Genomic DNA, 13,306 nt, shown 5'->3' on the forward strand with positions numbered 1-13,306 from the left:
TCTTAGAGAGAGAGAGAGAGAGAATGAGCAGGTGAGGGGCAGAGAGAGAGGGAGACACAGAATCCAAAGCAGGCTCTAGGCTCTGAGCTGTCAGCACACAGCCCCATGCAGGGCTCAAACCCACAAACCAGGAGATCGTGACCTGAGCCGAAGTTGCACACCTAACCAACTGAGCCACCTAGGCACCCCTTGAAAATATATTCTTATATATTAGTGAACGTATTTAATTTAGGGTGTGTAGGAATGCAGTATGTATGTGGAAGAATTGATAAGAGATTGGATATGAATGATTGATTTAATTCTTCTGTCCTTTTGATCCTCTTTACTGTATCACCACATGATTGATTTGCTCACTGATCTCCCAAATATACCTGATAGAAATAATACAGGGAAGCTTCTCAGTTTCTCCCTGCTTTGATCAAGTGGACTTGACCATTCAGAGACAGCCTCAGCATTACAAATTAATCTACTGTTCACAAAGTGAATATTTATGAAGTGTCTACTGCACATTGTGACTACATTGGTAAAAGTTGGGTCAGTTCCAACTCCTACCTATGAATTATCTCACAGTCTGTTTCTAAGAAGAAATGTCAAGCCCCAATTTCAGCTCAATATGACCATAAAAGTATATGCAGGATATAGTGGTATATGTGAGAAAGAGTGTTTCCTGGTTATATGGAGTAGGATTTTGCAGGCCTGGCAGAGCTATTAGAGAGTAATACAAAAGTAAGGTTCAGGAGCACCTGGGTGGCTCAGTTGGTAAGCATCTGACTTTGGCTCAGGTCATGATCTCACATTTTGTGGGTTTGAGCCTCAAGTTGGGCTCTGTGCTGAAAGCTTAGAGCCTGCTTTGGATTCTGTGTCTCCCTCTGTCTCTGCCCGTCCCCTGCTCATGATCTGTCTCTCTCTGTCTCTCAACAATAAATAAACATTTTAAAAAATTAAGAAAAAGGTAAGATTCATATGCAGAATAGGGTATTTTTTCCTAATACTTGTGAAGATTGTTGTGAATGGATCTTGCAAAATTACTTACCTGTTCTATGTATATGCTGCTCATGCTACACTATTGTGAATTGTTAGTCAATTTTTCATGTGCATACCTTCTCCTTAATTGAGCATATAAAGTTTCTTCTGCTAATCGCTATGTCTTCCTTGTATCCCCTTCCAGACAGTCTTTGTATGGCTTATCACATTCATTCATTTGTTTGCCAGACATTTACTTTGGGCTTACTATATGTGTCAGGTACTACTCTAAGTGCTAGGGATAAAGCAGTAAACAAAATAAAGCCCCAAACCTCACAAAGATTACATTTCTGTGAGATAAGACAGACGCTAAAGAAACAAACCAATATATAATGGGTTTGACAGTAATAAATGCTAAGGACAAAAATAGGTTTCGTAAGGGGTGTAGAACATGCCCAGAAAATAATGTTTTATAGAGTAGTCAGGGAAAGTTTCAGTAAGAAGGGCTAAGCTAAGACAGGGCTGTGCAGATATCTGAGGAAAGTGCTTCCAAACAAAAAGAGTAATATAAAGATTCTTAGACTGATAGTATTTGGTTTGTGTTAGGAAGAGGAAGATCTGTGTTACCAGAGATGATGAACGAGGGGGAGAGTGGAAGGATGTCAGGTGAGAGAGGGTTGAAGGGTGTGTGTAGAGGATGAAAGTCATGGGAGGGAAATTTAATTTTACCTTGGATGAGATGGCAAATGATTAGAGAGTTTGAGTGGAAGGGAGAGAAATGATCTTGTTTCCCTTTTCAAAGGGTAACAATGGACCCTAAGTAGAGAAAGGACTGGGGAGGAAAGGGGAGTACTGAGGCAAAAGTGAAGCAGGGCAATAAGTTAGGAAGCTATTTGCAATACAGTTGACCTTGGACAATAATGGGGTTGACCCCTTATATGCAGTTGAAAATCTGCATATAACTTTTGACTCTCTCAGAACTTAACTACTAATAGCCTACTATTGACTAGAAACCTTACCAATAACATAAATAATTAACACATACTTTTAACACATATTTCGTATGTACGTTCAATGTATTATATACTATATTCTTACAATAAAGGAAGCTAGAAAAAAAGGTTATTAAGAAAAATGTAAGAGAAATACATTTACAGTACGGAAAGTACTGAATTTATTGATGCTGTGAGTTTATATCATCTGTTTACAAGATAAATTGTGTGTCAGTGCCTATATTAATATTGTTCAATGTATTTATTGAAAGAAATCCACATGTAAGTAGACCCACACAGTTCAAACTCAGGTTGTTCAAGAGTCAATTGTACTTTAGGCAAGAGTTAATAATAGTTTGGATTACATTATAAGCAGTGGAGTGTATGAGAGGTGGTTGGATGATGGATATGATTTGAAAGAAGAATAAAAAGGGCAAAACTAATTGGTAATAGATTGAATATGAGAATATTGGGGTGATGGATTAGATGTGTAGTTTGAGAAAAAGTAATCAAGGATAATATGAGGTTTTTAGCCCAAGAAACAAAGGATGGAGATGCCATCTATCATACTGTTGTGACATGTGGAGTTGCTTTGTGGAAGATTATAAGACAAGGGTGTTTCCAGTAGAAATCCAGAATTTGTCCTTCGTATACCAAGATTTCCTTGTCTAGCTACAAGTGGAGATACAAAGTGGGCAGTTAGATATATGGGTCTAACATTTGTGGAAGAGATTTGGATTAGGTATAATGCTTGGTGTTCATGCAAAAATAATGCTTATTGTTGTTGATTGATTCACTCTTTCAAAATGAAATCATGTTAACTAATACTTTTACAAAATTGGAAAAATCAAACAAATTTTTGCTTTCCAGATATATATTTGAAAATATTACCTGCTCTGCTTCAAACAATTACATATTTGACTTAACCATTCTTGAGAACAAGGGGGTTTTGGAATCTTTTTTCAATTAGGCGAAGAGTTTAGACTGTATTTTAATAGAAATGGAATCTCAAAACTTACTGATAAATGGCTTTATTATACTAATTGCTTTTTCTTTATTTCCATAGTCTGTCACTGTGCCAGAGGGAAATTATATTGGTCTTAAAGGATTTGTTCTTCAAATGGCCACGTAGGTCACAACACGAAAACTTACTTAGTTGGTGGCAAATTTATTATTTAATGATTTGTCCCCAGCGTCTTTCTGGTGGCTATTTTTAAAATCATTGGTCTATAATTGCTACCCTTTATGCATATGCATGCACATATAATATATTTCATTTATAATCTTTAGACACATTTTTCATTCAAATATTCAAAAAGCACTGTTATTTAAAGACTCTATAATAGGATAGAGCCATTTTTCAAGTATGCTTAAGCCCATTTGTCCAATGAGAGTTTGAAAAATAATGTAAGGGGTTTGCAGTTGACATTTGGGAAGCTAGCTCCTCAGAAGGAATAATTGAATGCTAGGGCATTTTTAAGGCTTTATACATTTTGAATGACCTTATGCTTAAAACACTCTTGATGCAGTTGAAATGCCCTTATGTTTCTTTTCCATTCTGTCTCTACTTTGAGACTTTGTTGATTGTCTCCAATAGTATTCTTTTTTATATTTAGAGGACTCAGACACAGGTATGGGTGTGAAGACAAAAACTGTGGTCCAAAATAGCATGGTTTGATATCAAGATTGCAAAATAATGTGGGATAAGTATTTATTGAGTTAAAATGAGTAGGAAAATGAAGAAAAAATAATAAAGGATGTGATAGGTCATTTCCATATATATTTCAAAAGTACTTTAAAAATTCATTTGACTAGGTCCTTTCATGTTGTTTTAATGTATTTATTACTATTTGTTTTAATAAATTGTCCTGAAAACTATTTATACACGTAGTACATCCAAAATACTAATGCAATGTGATCCTAATACATATATCAATATATCGATACCTTTTATAGTGTATGTGTATGTTTTTTGTTTTTGTTTTTGTTTTCTTTCTGTCTTATCCATAGAAAATGATACCATCTACTGGACAGACATGGGCTTCAATAAAATTAGCCGAGCTAAAAGAGATCAGACTTGGAAAGAAGATATCATTACCAATGGCTTGGGAAGAGTGGAGGGGATAGCTATTGACTGGATTGCTGGTATAATCCATGGCTTTTTCTGTTTTCATTTCACACCTATTTTGTTAGGGTCTCAATCTCCTTCATAAAAATTCTGTTTCCGACTCATAACAATTTTTTTTTGTGTGTACTTCTAGCCACAGGGATAAATAGTCTCTTTTGCTCTTGGCTTCATTCTTTCTAATGCTTTTGAGCCTTTGGACAAGTGTTTTTATGCAGAAGTAGATTATGTAGTGGTAACTTTGCCCAAATCTCCTGAGAACTGTGAGGCAGGTAAACAAAAGTGTCAGAAGTTCTCTTTTGCCTGCAGTCAGTAGAAAGTTAAAATAGATCCCTTCTTTAGGTGAGAAGTTTCAACTTATTTGTAACACATAAATGTTTCATTATATGGTTTAAACTACAGATGTGTGAGATTAGAAAGTATTTGCATATTAGTTTATTTACAGCTTTCTGCTTAGGAAATGCACACATAAAAATAAATATAAGAAGTAAATGATTTCTTGATAGTTATGTGAATGCTCAGAAAGTTAATTTTAGCCATAACTAATAAATCATTTTCTTTCTCACAACTATATTATAAACACATCTGTATTTCTCCTAGGTAACATATATTGGACAGACCATGGTTTCAACTTAATTGAAGTTGCAAGACTCAATGGCTCTTTCCGTTATGTAATTATTTCCCAAGGCCTGGATCAACCAAGATCTATAGCTGTGCACCCAGAGAAAGGGTAATTTTAAGCTTTATGTGTACCTTGATTTTAAGTGAGTTTTTGTAAGTTTCACTTAAAAAATCCAGATGTCGATATTAATATTTATTTTTAGTTATAATGTTTGAAACAAAACTCAGTATCTTACCTAACCACAAGAAAAAGTTTATTTTCACTCCGTGGTGTATATTTTAGCACATATTTGATGGGGTCATGTTTATTATGCATTTCTTTAATGTATGTGTAAATCCAAGTAAGTATACCAATATATTTCCAGATTCTCAATTTAAAGTTCTGCCCTATGACTGTTTACAAAACAGGTACTCAATTATTTGCTGAATGAATGATAGCCAACTTCATTCTTCAATATTTCTAAAGCTTCGGTTTCCATTTACAAGTCTGTGATTGCCATGCAACATGTTCATTCCAAACATTGTATTTTTTTTTTTCCCCTGGAGTTCCAGATAAATATGTCTACCTGCCTTTTTGACATCTCTGTTTTTCCATTTGGTTGTTTCATAGGCACTCAAATTGTGCATATCTAAAATGGAAGTGAATTCAATCTGCCATCAAATTCTGTTAATTTTTTTTCTAAATATTATCAATCTACCACATTCCATCTTTGCTACTTCCACTCTAATTAAATCTGTTCTTATCTTACACATACACCACTGCAGTGACTTCACAATTGATCTCCTAACATTAAAGGCAGAGTGACGTTTTTTTTTTCTTTTTGCTTTTTTTTTCTTTTAATATAAAGCTTGCATAAATCCTTTCAAGGGATTCCCATTGACTTTTGTGAAAAGTCCATAATTTCTGTTGTGATCCTTCTTCATCAGGTCTTATGTAAATATTCAGTAGCAAACTCCTGCTACTGCCTCTTTGGTATCACAGTGAATCTCTGGACTTCATAGTTTTAAAAATATGTTCACATATTTCCTATTCTCTTCTACTCCTAGTCTTTGAATAATGTCTTTACTTTATTGGCAATGTTTTCTTTCCTACTTTGCTAAAGTTTATTTGTTTTTCCCTGGCTTTGTAAATAGATAAGATAATTCTGTTCTGTGACACCAAAGTACCTAGTACTTTCATTTTTTATAAATTCTGTGCATTAATATTTGCTTATTTGCTTATATTTATTTGCTTAGTAGCTCTATTTTTTCACTGGACTGAGTAATGTCTCTATTCTTTAGTGTGTTATGAGGAGAATAGTCATGTGTGTTTGCTTTATTTCTCTATCCCCAGGGCTTAGTATACTGGCTGGTAAAGAATAAGTTGCTGACTGATAACTGCTTTTCTCTTAAGCAATAATATAGAAGTAGTCCTATTACAAAACTATATAACTTCACACCACAGCGTTTCTTTCACTGCTAGTATGATTTGACTTAAGAGTTTTTTGTTTCTTTGTTTTTAAAGAGTGGATATTTTTAAGTTAATACAACTCCTCTTACTTTTGGAGGGGTGAAAAAGTGGACCATGGTGTATTAGATATACAGCGTTATCGAAACACTGATTTAGAATGGAGTCTATATATGTAAAATATCAGTTCAACTCTCATGAATGTCTAAAAGCTTTTATTTGTTATAGGTTGTATGTAGTTTTTCCAATATCATCATTTGCTTTATTTTCTTGACAGATGCTATAAAAATAAGTCATGGCATTAGTATGATAAAAAACAAAACAAAGAAGGTTAATATAAGAGAGGGAAATAACACCAACAGTTTGTCACACTTCAAGCAAAGATTACCATATATAAATTGAAAAAGCTGCATTGGTTAAGAATTGCTCTTGAATGCAAAATGTTAGAGTGAAAGTCTATAGGGATTACTCTTTCTACCTTTTTCAGTTGCCATCTTCACTAGGTTATATTTTGTCTTATACTTGATGTTATGGTCCCGTGTTATAACACGCTTGATAAATATTCAGGGAGTATGTTTAGACTTAAGGAGGAGGGAGATAAGATAAAACACCTTTTCCTTGCTAGATCTTCTGGTTTTATTTGGGAAAAGTTTTCATGTCAGTTCCTTTGTTTTCCCTTAACTGGAAATGGGTTACATGCCCATCCTTAGACCAGTCAATACCCAAAGGGAAGAGATTATTTTGACATATTTAGACAAGTTATATTTCATCAACTGAGATGGCATAAGTTCCCAGACCAAACAGGATATACTGCATATCTAAACAAACTCAGTTTCTAATACTAGGGCAGATCTCAAGGAGAGGTGGATTTCAAGAGACAATATGGGGAAGAAGGAAACCAGTTCTCCTGATTGTTCTATTTCGTAGTCATTCCAACACACTCTCCTTTGTTAGTTCTTTTTTCTCTTTGACACCTTAATGCTGGAGTTCCCCACATCTCAGTCTTTGGTGTTTTTCTTTTCTGTGGTGGTCTCATCCCCCCTAAATGTTAAAGATTTTAAAATGTTTATAGCCATACCTCACTCTAAACTCTAGATTTTTATGTTTTTATATATTGCTTATTCAACATTTTCAATTAGAGGGCTGTGGCCGATTTTATTTTCCAAGATGAGTACAATAATATCTGGCATTCCACATGCTCTTCTTAAAATGTGACATTGACTCTTGCAAACAGAAAAGGGGAACATCTTTTCCATATACTGGAATTTGGGTGGGCCTATGACTATTATGGAAGTGATACGTTGTAAAATCTGAGGCTACATCATAAAAGAAGATAAAACTTCCACGTAGTTCTCTTGGGAAGCTCTTAGAGGCCAGCCACTCTGCTGTGAGCAAGCCAAGCAACCCCTTGGAGGGGCCAGTGTAGTTCCTACCAATAACTCTAGCTAAGGTCCAAGCTGACAGCCAGCACCAACTGCTGGACATGTTGAGTGAGTGAACCTAAATGATCCCAGTCCCTAGCTCTTAGGTTACCTCAGCCTTGGTGTCACCACCCGTCAGTGTGAATAAGGGGTGAGTTATTCCTGCTGAGCTCTGATCAAGTTGCAGATGCAGAAGTAATTAAATTGTTATTGTTTTCAGCTTTTAAATTTATAAGGGTTTACTAACTAAAAGACGATCTACCAGAAATCTTATCCTTAACAGGCTCAAAACTAAACTGAATCTTTCTCTACAATTGTGAGTTCTACATTAGTTAATGCCAATCCTATTATTTTAGTTGCTTAGGTCAAAACACTTGGTATGATCTTTGGTGTCTCTCTCATATGCCCTGTATCTAATATACTAGGAATTCTATTGCCTTTGGCTTCTAAATGCATTCATATTTTATATACTTCTCATAATTTCCATTGTTACACTATAACCTGAGCCATTGTCACCTTTGCCAACATTTCTCGATTGTGGTTTACCATCTTATTCCCTTGTACTCCTACAGTCTGTTCTTCATGTAGTAGCTGAATTATCCTTCTGGAATGTAAATAGATGTCACATCTATTAAAAGCTGACAACAAACCTACAGTGTTATTATTTCCTCCACTTAACAGATAAGGAAACTGAGTCAGCTATTTTATTTTCTTTTTAATTTTTTTTTTCAACGTTTATTTATTTTCGGGACAGAGAGAGACAGAGCATGAACGGGGGAGGGGCAGAGAGAGAGGGAGACACAGAATCGGAAACAGGCTCCAGGCTCTGAGCCATCAGCCCAGAGCCCGACGCGGGGCTCGAACTCACGGACCGCGAGATCGTGACCTGGCTGAAGTCGGACGCTTAACCGACTGCACCACCCAGGCGCCCCTGAGTCAGCTATTTTAAATACTATTCTGTTATCAAGCTGATATGTGGGAGTTAGGTTTTTCTAATCTCCAAAAATTATGCTACATTGTATGGATATGCATTTGTGTGTGCTACATGTTACACATATACATTATAGTGGCAGGCATTACAGAAATTAATAACCAAAAATATCAAACATATAAAAAAGCAGTTCTAACAGTTTCAGGATAAAATTGTATTGAAAATTTAAAGGTTAGAACTATAAGTGAAAGAGTAAACAATAATGAGAAAATGCTGGGAAAAAAATTAGGAAAGGAAGCTTACAAAATAATTGAGCTGGATCTGACTTCTTCTGCTGTTGAGTCTATTGCCTACCACCACGTGCCCATGGACAAAGGCCATTGCATATTAAGACTAGGAAGGGAAGGTGTGATCTTGTTTAATTCCAAGAATAAGACAACTTGACTCAATTGATCGTGTCCACAGCACCCTCATAAACTTGAAAATAAAAATGTACTCTATTAAAGTATTTTAAAAATATATTTTTAAGTTCTAATTTATAATCAAACAATGAATCATTATAGCCTCTATAGAGAAAACTTGATCACTTGCTATATTGCGAATAAGTATTCTAATGGCAAGAAAAAATATAATTTGAGTGTTATGAAATCCCATAGATACATAGGAAATGAGTTGGTTTCTAATAAAGAATTTCTTCCCTTTGTATTTGTAATAAGCTGAACACTTCATTTGTATGATAGCGACTTCCTTGTGCCTGGCCTATTATAGATTCATGCAGTTCAGTTTAGCAGGCCTCTTGCTGCTGCTACTTGCCAATCTGCTACTTGAAACCTAGTATACACCCTCAAGTTGTTATTCTAGGTCTTCTTTTCCTTAAGTATATTTTTGTATCTCCATAGCCATCTTAGCATATAAATATACCTAATTCTCTCTAGGGTGATTGAGATCATCACGCAAAGGAACCCACATATACTCTACTTTCTGTCAGTTTATTAAAAAAAAAAAAAAACACACACACACATTTACCGAGTGCAGCACACGCTGTGTGCGAGGTCATGTCAGTGCATCTCCATCACATCTTCAGCCTTCAATTCAGTACATTTTGACAAAATAGGGCTGCTTACTATGTGAAAGACGCTGGTGGGCGCCATGAAGTATGATAGTATAATTAAGAGGCTGCTTCTGTTCACAACTGAGTTTTCTGTTTAAACTTACAGTCTAAACAAATACAAAATTTAATTTACAATAATAGTCTCATATTGTAAAGTGAAAGTCATTTGCAGGCATAAAAAGACTAGATCAATGTGACTCAAGCCTAAATATCGTATCTAAATCTCATGTTGACATAACTTCCATGAGACCATTTTAAAGTTACATTGAATTTTAAGAAAAAAGAGATCACGCATAATGAGAGTAAGTAATCCAAGTGAGGGTAGTAGATGACTTGAAGGAGAGAGGTTTCTTTTTTTTTTAATTTTTTTAAATGTTTATTTACTTTTGAGAGAGACAGAGACAGAATGAGAGTGGGTTAGGGGCAAAGAGAGAGGGAGACACAGAATCAGAAGCAGGCTCCAGGCTCTGAGCTGTCAGCACAGAGACCGATGCGGGACTCGAACCCATGAGCTGTGAGATCGTAACCTGAGCCGAAGTCGGTCACTCTACCGACTGAGACACCCAGGCACCCCAAGGAGAGAGGTTTCTGAGATGGGCTAAGATTATATTATATGAAGAAATAGAATAAGCAAAGAATTGGTAGTGGCAAAGCAAAGGCCATTGGCAAGTGTATAGCTACATAGGGAAGAGCCATGATTCAGCTGGGATAAATTGGGGCCGTAAAATCGGCAACAGAATTCCCCACATATTAAGGGAATTACCATGAAGACATTTTTTTCCAGTTTACCAAGTGGAATCTAAAATAGTCCTAGACCCTCTGTCCTAAGCCTTCTCCCTGATCCCAAATAAGTCACATAAGCAATGATAGAAGTGGGATGAGTTTATTGAAGTTGTAGCATTCTTTAAACTGGGGAATTCTTAGAAATAGTTACCATCTGAGACAGATTGTTATGGGGGAGGGGTTTTTTTCTTCACCCTCAAGCCAAGTGATTGAGAAAGCTGGAGGCAAATATGTAAAGGGGAGACTAAAAGAAAGAGAAAAGAGAAGCAAATGGAAAGAAAAGAAAAAAAAATAAGGCACTTTCTCACTGCAAGTCTTCAGCCCAGCAGGAGTCCAATCAAAGTTGGTGAGAGGGAAGAAAACTTTAAAATACATATGAAATAAAAGATTGGATTCAGAAAGATCCCATCTTTTGTACCAGAAAAAAAAATCTTAATATTATTTGTTCTTTTAACTAAAATAGTCTTGGAAGTCCTGGATTCTTCCTGAGATAGCATATTCTGGAGAAGAGATTTTCAGTAGAGCATAAATGGAATCAGGAGTTGCATAAATATAAAGTTACTTTGTTTTATTTCAACAGTTTAGACTCTGCAATAAACCATGGTGATGGATGAGATTACCCAAGAAAGAGTACAGAAAAAAAGAAGTCTAAAGACAAAAAAAAAAAAAAAGAGAGAGAGAGAGAGAGAGAGAGAGAGAGAGAATGTTTATTGTTAGGGGATAAAGTGATTAAAAGAGTGGAAAAGAAAGCCAGCAATAAGGCAAAAGAGGGAAAAATAACCATTTCAAGTCCTCAGAAAATTACTGTATCATGAAAGTCAAGGGAAGACCACTCCAGGAAGAACAGTGTGCCCGCGGTAAAGAATTTAGGAGGGATTAAAGCAGAGAACAGAATGTGCAATTGATGATGGAGATGACATTATTAATTTTTATCAATTTCCAGAAATTGCTAAAGACAGAGGCCAAATATAAAGAACAAGTAAGTGACAGATAATTAGAAAGTAGAGCTAGCATATTTAGTCTCCAGTGACAGAAATTTGGGCAATGAAGGGAAAGTAGGAAAAACAGAAATGTTGAGAAGACAGTAGAGTATAGAGGAAGTTCTCTTTAGTATAGGAGTGAGGGGGTACTCTCCAAGTTCATAGGCAGAGGGGAAGAAACTGACAGGAAGGCAAATTCCAGAGAGTGTAGTTGGAACTTAGACAAGGAAGAAGTAATAGGGTGGAACAAGAAGAATAGGGAACCAGAAAGCAGATGTACAAAATTTACATCTTACATCAGGTATTCAAGAAACAGATCCTGGAATGAGAATTCAGTTCAGGAAGTAAGAGAGAAGCAGAGTAGGAAAGGGGAAAGACAAACAAAGATTCAACTGTGAGCAAAAGTCTGGGTCTCAGCCTGATAACTTGTGGATCTCTGGAGTATAAAATTTACTTCAAAGCAAGGGAACTTTACTTTCAAACTCCCACCCAAGCATTGGAAAGGGGCAACCCTTGGGAGACATACACTCCCAAGATTTCTAACTCTCAGCACTACTTGTGAAAGAAGAGTTGTGGCTTAAGAGGACAGGTCCTCTTAAGAAAAGTGCCTGTAAGAACTGTAAGAGGCAAAAGACACAGAAACCGTGCACTGGAGTGCATAGAACTAGGAAACAAGATCTGAGAGTGTCTAGGTGTAGTACCAAGTGTATACTACAGTTGGGAACCACAGGTTAGATGTTTCCTACCTTTGAGATCTTTTGAAATATCTTAATCTCAAATACCTATGTCCTTTTTGGTTACTAAAAGGATGAGATGAGGTAAATTTAAGTGGGAACATTGAATTAGGAGAATTTCTCTCCCCCTTCTTGTTTTGGAGATGGAATGAAAAGATAGGATATGGCAGTAGAATATATTTTAGCAATTCAATTACTGAAATTGAAGAAAGTCATAAATGATAGTATGAGTAAGGTTAGCAGCTTTAAATGAATAGGTAAGTTTTGCTGAAACTTGTGCTGAATAGAATATGAACAAAAGGATTTAAAGCAACATGAGTTTAGCTGGGATGGATTTCTAGAATCTAATCAGTATGTTTCTCTGACCTTGAATAATAACATTCAGCAGTTTCGAAGTAGCGAGGGGAAAAAAAAAAGGAAAAAAATGAGTCAAAAAGGGAGCATGAGATGACAGACTCAAAGTTGAATTGTAATGGAATAACCTTTGGTTGCCAGTCAGGAGCTGAGGTCTAGAAGTTAGTGATGCAATCAAGGAAACCAAAAGCAGCAGATTAAGGTCAGAGTAAGGAGTTAGGACATTAATGACCAAGACAACTCAACAAATTAAGAGATGATTTTAGAATTGGTAAAATTGGAAATGGAGCTGTCTCATGTGTTACTTAAAATTAGCGTGTGGCCTTGCTTATGTAAGGCAGAGGCAAAGGAGAGGTGGAAGTCCTTGGAACAGATGAGGTGAACCATGAACTGAGATGTTCACAAGGTCATCAACATGAGTCATAAAGTCCCTAAGAATGCCAGCAGTGGAGGGAGAAGATGGCAGAGTTTTCAGTGAGTAGTAAAACAATTAAATAAATTTGGTGGTTGATTGTGATAGTGATTATGTGGTGGTACAAGAAAATAGGATGTGTGAATTCATGCTGTAAATGTTTTGAAATAAGTGAGTACAACCTCAGAGAAAGTTGTCTTTCTTACTTAAATCTTCTTCACTTTAATGGCATTTATTTCCTCTGGTATCTCATGCAGTAACTCTTCTATTCTATCATCTTTAACTAGTCCTTTCAATGAAACCTTTCCCATTTCTTCCAAATAGCATCAGATCTCTGCTATTTGACTCCCCCACTGCCCTGCAAAAAAGAAAAAAAAACAAAAACAAAAAACACAGCAACTTATTTTTCTCTGCATGTTACTTCTTAACTTA

General features: G+C 35.8%; 1 protein-coding gene across 1 annotated transcript in view; it reads left to right on the forward strand.

Moving 5' to 3' along the window:
- The window catches only part of LRP1B (LDL receptor related protein 1B), a 1,918,909-nt gene that overhangs the window by 1,425,070 nt on the left and 480,533 nt on the right, over positions 1-13,306 (forward strand). The window contains exons 36-37 of the mRNA XM_047084146.1: positions 3,966-4,100; positions 4,681-4,810. Coding sequence (XP_046940102.1) covers positions 3,966-4,100; positions 4,681-4,810 — 265 coding nt within the window. The remainder of the gene's footprint in view (positions 1-3,965; positions 4,101-4,680; positions 4,811-13,306) is intronic.

The sequence above is a fragment of the Lynx rufus genome, unplaced genomic scaffold, assembly GCF_022079265.1.
Source record: "Lynx rufus isolate CCGP_SWC_20201006 ecotype Redwood Valley unplaced genomic scaffold, mLynRuf1.p SCAF_2, whole genome shotgun sequence".
Taxonomy (NCBI): Eukaryota; Metazoa; Chordata; class Mammalia; order Carnivora; family Felidae; genus Lynx; species Lynx rufus.